Genomic DNA, 14,573 nt, shown 5'->3' with positions numbered 1-14,573 from the left:
CCCGTCATATGCACTTACTATAACACAATGACTTTTATTGAGGTTGTATCTGGATACAGGTTCAGTGATTTATATAGGCAACGCCAGAATAACAGGAGGAGCTATATATGTACACCATTAGCTCCCCCTGTAGGTGGTGTACGAGAACGGACTCAGCAAGAGTGGGACGTGGTACTTCTGTTTTGGGTCTGTGATGGTGAAAACAACCTGTAGAATAAGAAGATTGGGAAAACTATTTAAGTTTTATATTAGCAAACGCGCAGATAAGTCAGATTGGATGTTCTCTTTTACAGGTTTTAGGCCTCAGTCAGGGTTATATGCTGCTGTATAGGGGCTCTGAGGGGCTCTCACATACGTTACAAGGCTAGTGAGAGATGTGTCAGGGTATGTTCACACGCAAACTCAAAAACGTCTTAAAATACGGAGCTGTTTTCAAGGGAAAACAGCTCCTGATTTTCAGACGTTTTTTAAGCCACTGGCAATTTTCGCTCCAAAAACGGCCCAAGAAGTGACCTGCGCTTCGTTTTCTCGGCTGTTTTCTTACACGGCCGTTTTTCAAAACAGCCGCGTAAAAAACCGGCCCCGTTGGAACAGAACACAGTTTTTCCCATTGCAATCAATGGGCAGATGTTTGGAGGCGTTCTGCTTCCGATTCTCGGCAGTTTAAGGCCCGAAAATAAGCCGTGTGAACATACCCTTAGGCTTTTCCATGGGAGGGTCACATTCCAACACATTAGGTGTAGTAGGCGTTAACCTAATCCTTCTACCCCTGTATATTTCTCCTGTCAATACAGTCCCGCAGCCAATCACAAAGGAGAACTCCGCTGTCACAGAAGAAAGTTCAAGAACAGTTTATGTAATCTGGATATCAAGGGCCCCTCTGCTTTTCTATTTATTATATAAGTATAGCACATACCTCCACATAAGGGTAGAAACTGTCCTGTTGCATTTGTTTCCAGTAGTCCTTAGTATCAAAGCGTAACTGGAAAGTCCCGGCAGTAAGAGGTTCCCCTCGCAGGAGACCAGGACAGCGGCCGTCCTCATTAGTGACGCTGAAAGAAGAAAGATTCAAGTCTAAGTTTCCAGAAAAAAAACGGAATTGAATACAAAAGTTCTCTCGATTTGCTCAGAAACTAAATGTTTTTTTCACATATGAATAGTGAAGTAAGATAATGCATCTCATATTCTTATCTAAAGCATCTTCAATTACTGGAATACGATATAGGGGTTATAGCTTTCTGTGAGACGCTGCTCCACTCTTCATAATAAGGACGTGACAGTTGTACCTCTCCCGCGGTCAAGCACTCACCTTCTGCTCACTTGTATCCATCTTGCTTGGCTGGCGTCCAGCTTGGACAAGGTAATGGTCAGGCCTTTAGCAGGAATCCCCTGTGCTGTATTTAGGACATGTGTGCTCAGCAGGCTGTCACTGCCCCCCGACATTTCCTTTAAGACACAATTATAGAAGTAGAAGACGTTTATTATTGTTCTTATATCTAATATTCTGCCAAACCTAATCTCTACTGACCACAAAAAGCCCACAGCGAGTCTACATTTATATATTCGGTAACTGCATAAACCGCAATCCCCTAAACCTGCTTACGCATGACGCCATTTTTTGCCCCGATCTGATGATTAGTCTGGTTATGAGCGCTACTGATGATCACACAGACAGATTTGAACACGGTATAAACCTTTAAAAGGGGTTATGTGGGGTGAGTACACTCGCTAATATACATTCTGGTCCCCCGTCACGCTGATTATGAGATTTGAATAGATTTCTATAGCGCTGCCGGGGGCTGCTGCTGACGACACAACTCTTCGTCATGTGACCAGCCCCGATGTACTCTATGTACAAGCTGTAGTACAGTGATTATATAGAGTACAGCGGGGTCGGTCACATGACAAAGAGTTGTGTCGTTCTGAAGGAAGACTGTGCCAGCGCTATAAAAATCTATTAAAATCTCATAATCAGTGCGACGGGAATGTATATTAGCGAGTGTACTCACATACTGCAGTGACTGCATGGATATTACTTTTTGGTCCCCCAAATAACCCTTTTAACCAAGTTCAGGCCTTCACCCACTGGGCTGGGACACCCCCATTTTTGGAACCACTTATTTCTGGAATATCCAATCAATATGCTAGAAATGTTTATAGTAGGAAAACCCCTGGCAGCGAAAGGGTTAATATATACATCTTATTGGGGGTTAATCATTGTGTCTGATGATGGGGAACGGTGGGTGATTTCCTTTCCCGCATCTGCCCTGTTCTATTAGGCCAGGGCTATACCTAGACTTTTTGTAGCGCTACTAATGGATATTTGATCTTGAGATACAGCTGCCATCCAAATGAAAACATTGAGTTGCATGCAATGTTGTGGACTGCAGCTGTCACTCAAGAGTTAAAATCAATCCGTAGTGCTAGAAAAAGTCTTAGGCCTCATGCACATGACCGTAGTCATGTGCACGGCCGTAATTTTCAGGCCGGCCGGCAGCGGACTGTCACCCGCGAGCCGCCTGCATTATTTTCAATGAGTCTCCTGGGCCATGCATGGACCGTGGAAACCGCGGTCGTGTGCATGGCCCCATAGGTATGAATGGGACCGCAATTCTGCGGATTTTCGGGGGAATTGCAGCCGCAAAAGCGCGTTCGTGTGCATGGGGCCTTAGGCCTCATGAACACAAACGTGTTTTTGCGGCCACAATACACCCACAAATCTGCAGGTGAATTGTGGACCCATTCATTTCTATGGGCCCGTGCCATGTATTGGCCGGGAGCCCAGACCGCAAAAAGATAGGACATGTCATTATACGGGCCGCAATTTGCGGTCCAGGTTCATTGAAATCAATGTGTGCACGGTCCGTGATTTGCGGGCGGCCCGTGGATGATACTCCGCGGCCGTCCGTGCTGCAATCACGGACCATACAGACGGTACGGCTGCACAGATTTTTTTTTGCTGTGCTAATGATTGATTTTAACAAGTTACAGCTGCAGTCCAAAGTCATACATTGTGTTGCATGCAATCTTGTGGCCTGCAGCTGTCACTCAATATTTAAAGTCAAATAGCGCTACAAAAAGTCTCCGCGTAGTCCTGGCCTTATCATTGGCACTTAACGGATCAAATCTAATTATAAGATTATATTAAGGAATTGCCTTTTATGACATTCCCTGAGTTGTAATTGTAGATTTGGGATAGGATGTGCTTTCCTCCTCCCACATATGAAGTTTCCTGCAGGCCTTCGGCAGATTTGGACTATTCCTGTAGCAAATGGGTGCGACGTCATTAATACCATTCTATTAGGGAATTGCGATTTATCAAATACCTCATATATTCTGCAAAGTAGCTCCAAAGAGGGACATCACCGTTATCTCTGCTGCTTGCTGCCTGTAGCTGCCCTCATTATTTACCTACTTGTGTCCTAGAAGTTCATTAAAAGCTCTTCCTGCTGCCGGATGCCACAGACCTGCTGCATTGGCCCAGAGGGAGAGGGGTGTGATCCGGTCATGCCCACAAAAATATCACAAGGCCGGGACTACACAGACTTTTTGTAGCGCTACTGTTTGATTTTAACTATTGAGCGACAGCTGCAGTCCACATTATACATTGAGTTGCATGCAATCTTGTGGACTGCAGATGTCACTCAAGAGTTAAAATCAATCAGTAGCGCTACAAAAAGTTTAGGTGGAGCCCTGGTCTTAAGAAATTCCCCTATAATTACCTGAGTGCCCTGCAGGTGCCGGTGAATGAGCTGCAGCTGGGACCTGCTCATAGTAGAACGTGACGTGTCCTGAGCCGGGACCTTTGTACTGTAAAGCTAGTGTGTCCCAGGGGGTCTTGGTTAACATTTACCAATATGCCCTGTCTTTTTATTATTTTTCCTGTCTCCTCGCTTACTGACCTGTAGTTGGCTGTAGAAACAGATCAGATCTTATTTTTTTTACAGTTGTAATAACAAGGGCGGAATTAAAGAACACTGGTTCTACGGAAAATTCTATAGTGCAGCTTCTTTTTGTATTAGGATGGCGCGGTGTAATATATTGATTACACTTATTAAGGTAGAATTCTCGACTCGACAGTTCTCTTTACAATGTATCCTCTGCCTCGGTACCCCAATAGTTAAAATAAAAAAAATCAATACCTGACTTGGCTCCTGCGCCCATCATACTATGCTTAGAAATCTGGGGTATGGCGTACCTCCCAACATTGGAATCCCTATTCCCCATCTGCCCAAGAACATCCACAAAGCCTCCAAGAAATGCCAATTTTGAGGCACATTTGCATAAGACTCATGTCCGTTTCGTGGGACAATCCCGCAGAAACAAGACAGTTGCGGGATATGGGTACGGAGTGCTAGTGGTGTGTCATTAATATGTGCCCTCCATCGCTTCAACAGACTGATGGCTGACTACGCCAATCTAATAGGATTTTTAAGAGTATCAGGTCTGTACTGCTTATAAATAAAAGGACAGGGACGAGGCTCTCTGCTGTTCCTGCTGTACCAGGCAATAGATTGGACGTATTTCAGTGCTCCTTCGCCAACATGGTGGGTAAAAAAAAAAAAAAAACAACCTTGGGCTATGTTCACACGGAGTATTTTGGGGGAGGAATATCTGCCTCAAAATTCCGTTTGGAACTTTGAGGCAAATTTTCCTCTCCCTGCACGCCGATTTTCACGCCGTTTTTTGCCCGCGGCAATTGAGCGCCGCGGGCATAAAACAGCGCGAAATACGCTTTCTCTGCCTCCCATTGAAGTCAATGGGAGGTCAGAGGCGGAAGCGCCCGAAGATAGGGCATGTCGCTTCTTTTTCCCGCGAGGCAGTTTTACTGCTCGCGGGAAAAAGACGCCGACGCCTCCCATTGAAATCAATGGGAGGCGTTCTCGGGCCGTTTTTGCCGAGTTTTGCGACGCGGTTTCCGCGTCAAAAAACTCGGCAAAATACTCTGTGTGAACATAGCCTTAAGGAATGAGAAATACTACATAGTGACTAAGAACAATGGGCAGCGCCAGTGTTTACGAGAGGTATCCTATAAAATGTTGCATAACTTCCATTGCATCCTTGGACCATAGAAAATAATGTAAGGCTACAAGGGGCGCCATGTACCCATGATGTCCAAAACGATGGCGGTTTGTTTTGTCAGTTTGTGATGCCAGAACAGGACGGGTTGACCAACCATGGTTTTAGGTTATTCCATTTCTGGCTGGAGTGGTCACTATGAGAAGGTTGGGCCTTTTATTTCCTACTTGCAATATTATTTTCAGCCAGAGACAAAGTCCAGATGTCAAAATATTTCCCAGTCAATGACCAATGTACTAGATATGACTGACCTCCTGCAGCACAGTGATGACCGCTGTACTAGTAGCAGTTAATCCATTCCCGTCCATATCGGCAGCCATGATAAGCAGGGAATATTTTTTGCTTTTCTGGAAAAAACATGTAGAACATCATTATTGAGAAGAACAGTGATCGGCCAATGATCCTGATCTGTCCTGAGCCTGAGAATATTCATGGTCTTCAAGTCTATGGCATAAGGGACACCTAACCCGGAGCTCCTGATCTGGACACAACAATCTCCGGTTCTCTTCCCGTGTTGTGTGTAAACGGGAAGAAACGCTGTGTCAGCAGAACGGTGAAATGTATCACCAAGCATATGTAAGAGACATCTCACCCTTTATGGCCACTTTAGATCCACTGGATCTAGCTTAAAGACTCTTATAGACTATTCAGACATCGCATAATGTATGGTAATTCATAGACTATAGACAGGATTTACTTTGCTTTTCTGCCTATCACACATCTAGATGACTCCCCACTAAAAAAATACAGGAGGGCTTCGAGAGTAAAGTGTCTTGGAAGAAAAGAAGTCCCTGGTGACCTTTGTAAGATGTTCGCTAAGACCACCCGTAAGACTATGGGAAGGCCTGCACCTAAGGACATACATGATATAGAGGAAGCTATTGGGCCCTTAGAGGGGATGGTCCAGCTCTACTCTGGGGCCCATGCACACCTCCCTTCAGATTAGATGGTGTTAAATTTTACAGGCTTCCCCTTCTCCGCTTGGTTCAAGTTGTCTATGGTATGGCCAACCCCTCTCTATGATGTCCATATGCCCTAGGCATATGGAAAGGCATTGACTTCGCGAGTCTTCCCCTGGCGATGGGCCGATCGTGGGGGGGAGGAGTTTGGCTGTTGGTACCCCTGGAACTGTCCCTTTAAATACATTTACATAGATGTATAAGTGTTGCAGCTGGACAAGACATTGGACCAAAGACATTTAGGATGATCAAACATTAAGTATCACAAACCTCATAGCTTAATCCAGACTTGTCAACGCTGATCAGCCCAGTTTTGGAATCAATGCGAAACATTTTATCGTTGGGCTCATGGGGCAACTGGGAAATTATAGAATATTGTACCAACCCATTATCTGATTCTTCAGCATCATCTAGATCAGTCGCTGATACAGTCATCACAGATGTACCTTCAATAATTTATTCAGTTTCAGTGATACAATCACAATTCATATTAAAGTGTAACTCCGCTTTAAAGGGGTTTTCCATTAAATAAGCTCAATTATAAATGAAAAGTTCTGTGACTTTTTTTGTACTGGGGGGGACTTTATTAAAAATTGGCATTTCAGATGCCAGTCCTAATAGGAAACAAGATGGAGTAAAATAAATGTATTAAGAGGCATACACATCTTAATAAATTTGTCGCATCTCGGCTGTCAGGAGCTGGCATCGATTTTCGCTATATTTTATGCGAGTTTCTGCCCTTAAATTATAGCAAATGCAAAAGTCCCAATTTTGATAAATTCCCCCGTTAGTGTTTTTTTTTTCACCAATTCAAAGATCTCTGCTTGCAGTTAGTGAATGGTAACTTTAAGTAGGCTAAAAACCTGTCGAGACAGTATACCTTTCACAGCAGAGAGTTTGTTACTATTGTATACAATCTATAACCTATATAGACCTCTAGGGATGTATCATGTGTTAAGCAGCCTAATGAGTAATAAGCGATACCCACATCATGTAGTTATTTTAGCCCCCCTTTCTTTTGATTCGGGACCCCTTCTCTTTGTTAGAGTATCTTATACAGTAGTTGTGCTAACATTAAAAGGGTTGTACAGAATTAGAAAAACATGGCTGCCTTCTTCCAAAAACAGCGCCACACCTGTCCGCAGGTTGTGTCTGGTATTGAAGTAAATGGAGCCGAGCAGCAATACCAGACACAACCTGTGAACAGGTGTGGCGCTGTTTCTGGAACGAAAGCAGCCATGTTCTTCTAATCCTGTACAATCTCTTTAATGACATATGTATACATTTTAAATAGATCTTGGATGTTCTCCGGTTCTATGTAAATAATGATGAAAGGGCTATCACTCAGCTATTTCCGTCTCTCTCATGGAGTTGGATGGAATGGCAGCGCGTGGTGGGTCCCCAGCGACATTCATCACCTATACTGTGGAAAGGTAATAACTGTTGTATGTGGGGAACCTGCTTAAATGGTTGTAAAATACAAAGTTGTTCAAAAGTTGCAATTTGCAGGTTATATTGCGACTTTTGCGCATTTCACGCTGTCCTTTGGTTTAATAAAAGGGGTGGGGCCATGGTAGTTTTTATTGTGTATTTAGTGCAAAACCTTCAAACAAAGTTCTATACCAGGTAACGCTCCCTCCTTCACTACTCCCTCAAATTGCTTCTGTGTGAACACCGGCCTGTTGTCATTCTGATCCTCGATTTTAATGGTGAATTCAACTGGATTTTCCACAGGTCCAGACTCTGATGTAACAGATACCAAAAGCTGAAATCATACAATTTTTGTAATTAATATCGTGTCAATATTTTTAATAACGATAAAGATTATTGCATTAAATCCAGTGTAGTGGTATGGTGGCGGCGTGGCCTATAGCAACCAATCAGATCCCCAATCTCATTTTCCAAAGGGCAGTGGAAAAATGAGATCAGGAATGTGATTGGTTGCTATAGACAACTCCTCCCACTTTTTGTGAGAAGTTTGTCGTATTTGGTTTTGGCATTATGAATAGTATTAATAATGCCAGCAGACTACCGAAAAGCCATTTACTTACATTGAACTCATTAAATGCTTCTCTGTCCAGGGGTCCGGTAACCATCAGAATACCAGTCTTTTCATCAATAGTAAATACCTCCACGGGGGCTTTATCACTTCCAGGGCCGTTTATACGATAAATGACCTTCGTGGTAGTTTCCGATGTGGAAGTAATCTGTGGAGAAAGACACGGGCCAATTATCGGGCAAACTAGCGTTCACAGAACGCCCGTTCCCGATCATTGCCGTGTAATCAGGGCAACGATCAGCTCATTCATCGACTGATTGCATCGTTTTCAATGGCCAAAATATTATCGTTGTCGGCAGCACATCTCCCTGTGTAAACAGGGAGATGTGCTGCCCACATGACACAAATATATGGGGACGAGCGCTCGCTCATCCCCATACATTGCTCCTTGTGACAGGAGCAAACGAGCGCCGATCAACGAGCTGTCTCTGATCGGCGCTCGTTTACACGGCCCATGTAATATCACCTTATCTCTAGAAAATAGGTGATTTAGCTGTAGGGGGTTTAGTTGTAGCAGTTGATTCTGGCCCCAAACCTTGGGGGCTCATGTGTCTGCTATGCTACATAAGAGAACAGTATCCTTTTATATGGCCAGTGTGGTGGTACAATGGCGTTGGACTTATTGCACATTGATAGTCTATCGATCTCTCCTAATTATCTCATATCTATCTATCTTTTTGTTTTTGTAGTCACCATACCTTGCCAATTCGCTTTGGAAATTGACCCCGTTGATTCTCAGGGATGTTGATTGGAGGAATGATAATCTCTCTTTTCTGCCTTCTCAGATGAGGACGGGTTTTATCAACATCCTTGTTTTCACCAGGTGACAGGTCCTGTGAACCAGAAATCTAGTTGGTACAATCAAGTGATTCCTACGACACTTTTGGCTCCATACATTTAAAGAGGACCTGTCCCCTCTCCTGACATGTCTGTTTAGTAAATAATTGTATTCCACATGAAATAACCATTCTGAAACATCTTTCTTATAACTCTACGTTGTGCCATTCCTTAGTTATTTCTCCTAGAGATGTATGAATGAATTGACAACTGGGTGTTACTAGTTGGGGGCGTGTCCCTACACAGACTGAAAATGTCCAATCAGAGCTGACAAACTGACACTGTGCAGGGACACGCCCTTTTGACAAGAGGAATGGAAACGCCCAGTTGTCAATTTATTCACAAATCTCTAGGAGAAATAACAGAGGAACGGCACAACGCAGAGTTTTAAGAAATAGGTTTCAGAATTGTCAGTTCACGGGAACTACAAGTATTTACTAAAATAGACATGTCATGAGAAGTGCCAGGTTCTCTTTAAATGAAGGTGCGGGGCATCTTTTACAAGACACAGCTCAGTTTCCACATGAGGGAACAGCTGTACAGACCGGGTGGAGAGAAGCGAGCCCCAACTTGCCATGGACTACTATGGGTATATTCACAGGACATTTTTGAAGTGGAACTCCCCTTTAATTCTTGCAAGTTAAGAGCTATAACTATGATCCCATCGAAACCATTCACATAGGATTTCCTTTGGTGGACCCAAGAAGCCCCAATGCCATAATCCTTGCTCCTTTTAACATGGTTGTTACTTAGACTGTAGGAGAACATAAGAAGTCAAAGCCTGGGCCCCATGTTTAGGGGTCTATTGCAAAGACATCTTTGAATAACCTTGTAAAGATGCCAATGGTTCATAGAGGGACTAATCATATAGACTTTCTGATAATTTGCACAGGAGCTGCAGTTAAATCAGCAAGGCATCCTCATGATCAGCTCGTTGTGTGGGACCCTTTGCCTGAATTTTTTTTTTCCAAAACGGACAATTCCTTTAAAGGGGTTTTACCAGGATAGGTGTTGTCTTATCGCTGGGGGCCCCACCGCTGGGACCCCCGTTTGCAAGAGCGGCAGTCCCGAGCCCCCCGTTCCTCCTCACTGCAACTGCCCTCCCCCAGTGAGCTTGAATGGAGCAGCGGGCGAGCAGTCGAATGTACTCGGCTGTTTCCGTCATTCTAACAGACATTGAATAGAGCGGCAGGCGCACGCTCGACCTCCTCTGTGCGGTTGAGCAGTGATGAGGAGCAGGGGGTTTGGGACCACCATTCTCACGATTGGTGGGGGTTCCAGCGATCTATCCTGTGGATAGGTGATAATTCTCGATTCTGGAAAAAACCCTGTAACTGATGATAGGAAAGGCTTCCTACTGATTTCAATGGAAGGCAGAGACGTTTTTTTTCCTGGGCGGCTCTTAGCTACTCGTGGGGAAAAAAAGTGGCGTGTACCAGTATATTCAGTCTGTAGTATTATATTGTGAATGGTAATTGGAATTAACATATTTGTTAAGAAGGGCATCTGCAGGTAAATGTAACATGCACTTATCATTGGAATCTTTCTCTTTAAATTGTACTATGAATGTGTCCGCAGAATCCATGCTGCCATTTACAACAGTCTGTGTTCTGTATATGGAAAATCAGAAACAGGTCAAACAGTCTGTGTCTGGTGCTCTGCTCTTTTATCACAACACTTCTACTTTTGAAGCTAGCTACAGTAAACTAGTAATAGGAATAAAGTGGAACATTTACATGATAATATTATAATCCTCCTCTCTGTAATGCAAATCAGCAGTCCATGCAGTAACTTCCTGCAGTGTAAAGCAGAGGGGAGTAACAGAGCATGAATGGTGAATCAGCAGCTGGATTCCAGACTACCTCAGACTCCCATTAGACAATGATCAAAGCAGAGCTAAAAAACAGTCAAGCAGTGGAAGCAGGTAAGCGTTATTAGGGTTTAGCTGCCACTAATCTTTAACCATAAAAGTGCTGCCAACAAGGCAATCTCATTAAATAACCAGGGCATGCACATATATAATGGAGAGATGGGGGAGCACATTAAGACATAGATGTGTCACCTGAACCCCATTACATAGGCTGGATGTGAAGGGGCTGATTCAGGGGGAGCAGCTATGATGGATTTACAAAGCGGTGCAGATGAGTAAATTACAAAACCAACTCATTTATTGACCTTTAGGTCCCTGCACACGGGCATAGCCATAATCACGGTCCGTGATTACGGGCACGGCTGGCAGAGGACTGTCACTTGCGGGCTGTAAAATAAAAAATATTATAAAAGTATGGGAACACGGTCCGTAAAATAAAAAATAGGACATGTCCTATTTTTTTTGCGGATGCGTTCTACGGCCCGGACACCTTCCCGTAAATGTACGGGAAGGTGTCATGGGCAATAGAAATTAATGGATCCGTACTTTGATCCGCAATTACAGATCTGTAAATGCGGATCAAAATTACGGTCGTGTGCATGGGGCCTAACTTTGTATACAGCATCCAGCTCCTTTAATGTATACCTATAGATGGACGCCAAAGCGCCAACTGACAATTCTATGCCAGCAGAATGTATAACTTTACAATACAAGCCAGTTTCTTAGGCTCAGTTCACACTACGGTTACAGCTTCAGACTATGCTATTCTTGATGTACAAAACACCCAGATGGAACGTAACACAGTGCCAATGTGAACAGATCCTAAAATTGATTTTTTTTTGTTTGTTTTTTTACAGAAAAATAAAGAAATCAAACACTTGTATAAAAACTTTCATTTATTCATACAAATGGGAGCAGCGACCACAAAAGAAAGTGACAACAGAGGTGGACACTTTAGGACCTTCAGAAAGACTGATACGCCGCCTAGTAAATTAGAAGAAAAAGAAGAGAAAACAGCAGATTATACATTTTTTTTTCATGCTCAGCCATAAGTCCAGAAATTTTGCAAGCCATTTAGCCGATTAGTTATGACCCCCACCCCTAGACCATTATAATATGAATCACCTGGTTCCCTTCACATATAAAATTCTGCTTGCCCGCAGCTGCCACTAGGGGGAGCTGTGTATATTTGTATTTCTCCCATTGACCTCCAAAAAAGATCTGTCTTCATTAAGCTCCCTCTAGTGGTGGCTACAGGCAGCCAACATTTTATTATTTAACTCAATGGCTGCGTGAAGAAAACAGGGGATTTGGAGATCTGTAACAGAAAAACAGACAGAGCTACGAACCCTTTAATGATATATTGTGAAATAAATCTTTACAGAATTTGGAACATATTCAGTTAAATCTACACCTTATTGTAACTGTTTGCGGTCAGTGGTTTTCCAAGCCCTGAAATTCTGTACAGACCTAATATTTCCCACCGCTAATGGGCTTGTAATAATGCATGCCATCTAGGCAATCCCCTTTGAGCCAAATACATCAGCAACACAATGACATTCTCTTGTCCTGATAGTTTGCTACAATGTATCAGTGCAGGTATAATGTATCAGCCTGGAGTCCAGATGGGTACAATTGTAGTAAACTGAGCTGTGAGAAATATTAGGTCTGTACAGCTTTCAGCCTCTGAGTATAATATGATGTTTCCATTCAATGACATCAAGCAGTGACACACATTAAAAACAACTGTTTAAAAAAAAAAAAAAAAAAATAATGATTGATATAGCCGATCAGATTTATGCTGCTAGACAATACCTGTTGTTCTCTTTCATTCCACACAAAAATGGGCACAGAGTGGCGCGTTCCTTTGGCATCCCATGCATTCAACACAAAACTGAGAGATCCGTCGTGGAGTGTGAGCAGTCTCTTCACTGTCACTTTACCATCAGGGAACACTCTGATGCGGGTGTCATCGGGTGAGTAGAGTGCATGGTTATTAGCGGAGCAGGACGTAAAACTCACTAAAAACAGGTGACAAAAATTATAATATATTTATTACAAGATTTCTGGGAATATGGGAGTATGGCTCAAAACACCGTGACACCTAGCGCTTACATTTCTTAATTAACTCCTTGAGACTGTGCCTGCCGAAGGGGGTATTGCTTGTGCACTTCACATCAGGAGTGGGTGGAGGATGGCGTTGGGGTCATGGTATACAATATTGCTCTATGCCACCAAAATGGCATTCTGTGTCATACAAAGGTATTTTGTATCAGATTGGTATTTTGTGTCACAAAGTGATACTTTGACTAAATTGTACATTGTGTGACAACAAGCCAGAATGTTGTGTCATTTACCTAAAGATTGCACTTTTGTGCCACTTTATATTTGTGGCACAGACAATTTTAGTGACATTTAATGTCAGTTTGTAACATATTTTGGTGATTGTTGGTTTTAATCTCATTCTATTTAAGCATTTTAGTTTTACAATAGTCATTTTTTACTACACAAATTCACGGTCTACAACTTGCACCTGACAGAGAGGAGAACAGGCCATGCGGACAGTCTAAGGCCATATTCACACGAGCATGTTTGATTTGCATCCGCAAAAAATGATTACATTTTCACAGATAGGACTATCCATGTTGTGTGGTTTCCACGTGTCATCCGTGTTTCCCCTCTGTAAGCACTTCCCGGTTTAACATTTTATTGTTCTGCATTTCTTCAGTAACTGATGCGTGAAAAACGGAAAGCACACAGATGTCGTCCATGTGCTGTCCAATTTCTTCATGCACTTAAAAGACTATATAGGGCGACTCTGGTCCACAAAAACAGACCAAAAATGCAACGAGTTTCTCGCAACGGACAAACGCTCCATGAAAAAAACACAGATGTGTGAATAGCCCCATTGAATTGCATTGGTCAGTGTTGAAACGCACAGCACACGGACGAGACATACGTTCATGTGAATAAGGCATAAGATGCCTTTGCCCAACTACAAGACCGCTCAGTCGCCATCCTATTTTTTTCTCAAATTTGTTTTTATTGAATTATAATCATACAAACAAGTATAAAATGTACTATAGGCACATCGGACAACAATCTATTAGGCAGTACAGAAATAATAAAAAAAAAACAAAAAGGGGGGGGGGTTCATAACAAACAAATAAAACAGAGTGTCTGAATATAGCGCAACATCTACAAACCATATTGCGCACATGGCATGTCTCCATCCTATTTATTCTCGGGTTATTTATACAGTGTACATAGATGTTTAAAGGGTAACTAAATGTTCAACAAACTTCTGACATGTCATAGTGACATGTCAGAAGTTTTGATCAGTGGGGGTCCGAGCATTGAGACTCCCACTGATCGCTCAAACGAAGCGGCAGAAGCGTTTGTGTGAGTGATGAGCCGCTTAGTTTCTGATCTGCTTTTTGGGAATCGATGTAGCGGTGTACGGCCCCAAAAGAAAGTCTATGAACCCGTACTCCGATACATTGCTTTCCGGAAAATCCTGTGGATGTCATTATGACATGTCAGAAGTTTGTTGAACGTTTAGTTACCCTTTTAAAAGGAGTGAACCATTGGGATATGTCCTTAAAGTGAAGCTATGCTTTTGGGCAACTTTTTGATGTGACAGCAAAAATGTCCCTGCATTCTGCTGACTACTCCTCTCACCATGCTCTGAGCAGGCCATGATGGGATGTATAGTCCACATCACTAATTATGTAGAGCGACACCACCGGGCCCCTGCAGAGCTATTCCC

General features: G+C 43.0%; 1 protein-coding gene across 4 annotated transcripts in view; it reads right to left on the bottom strand.

The window, feature by feature from the left end:
- Nucleotides 1-14: 14 nt before the first annotated feature.
- LOC142661214 (blastomere cadherin-like) overlaps nt 15-14,573 on the bottom strand; it is a 63,808-nt gene continuing 49,249 nt past the window's right edge. For all 4 annotated transcript variants that reach the window (XM_075838555.1, XM_075838554.1, XM_075838553.1 and 1 more), the window contains 9 exons: nt 12,620-12,825; nt 8,796-8,930; nt 8,090-8,245; nt 7,662-7,803; nt 6,309-6,484; nt 5,331-5,426; nt 1,310-1,446; nt 917-1,052; nt 15-207 (listed from right to left, as the gene is read on the bottom strand). In XM_075838555.1, coding sequence (XP_075694670.1) covers nt 118-207; nt 917-1,052; nt 1,310-1,446; nt 5,331-5,426; nt 6,309-6,484; nt 7,662-7,803; nt 8,090-8,245; nt 8,796-8,930; nt 12,620-12,825 — 1,274 coding nt within the window. In that variant the 3' untranslated portion in view covers nt 15-117. The remainder of the gene's footprint in view (nt 208-916; nt 1,053-1,309; nt 1,447-5,330; nt 5,427-6,308; nt 6,485-7,661; nt 7,804-8,089; nt 8,246-8,795; nt 8,931-12,619; nt 12,826-14,573) is intronic.

The sequence above is a fragment of the Rhinoderma darwinii genome, chromosome 9, assembly GCF_050947455.1.
Source record: "Rhinoderma darwinii isolate aRhiDar2 chromosome 9, aRhiDar2.hap1, whole genome shotgun sequence".
Taxonomy (NCBI): Eukaryota; Metazoa; Chordata; class Amphibia; order Anura; family Rhinodermatidae; genus Rhinoderma; species Rhinoderma darwinii.
Note: the sequence above shows the minus strand (reverse complement) of the source record. Positions and strands in the feature narration are given on the sequence as shown.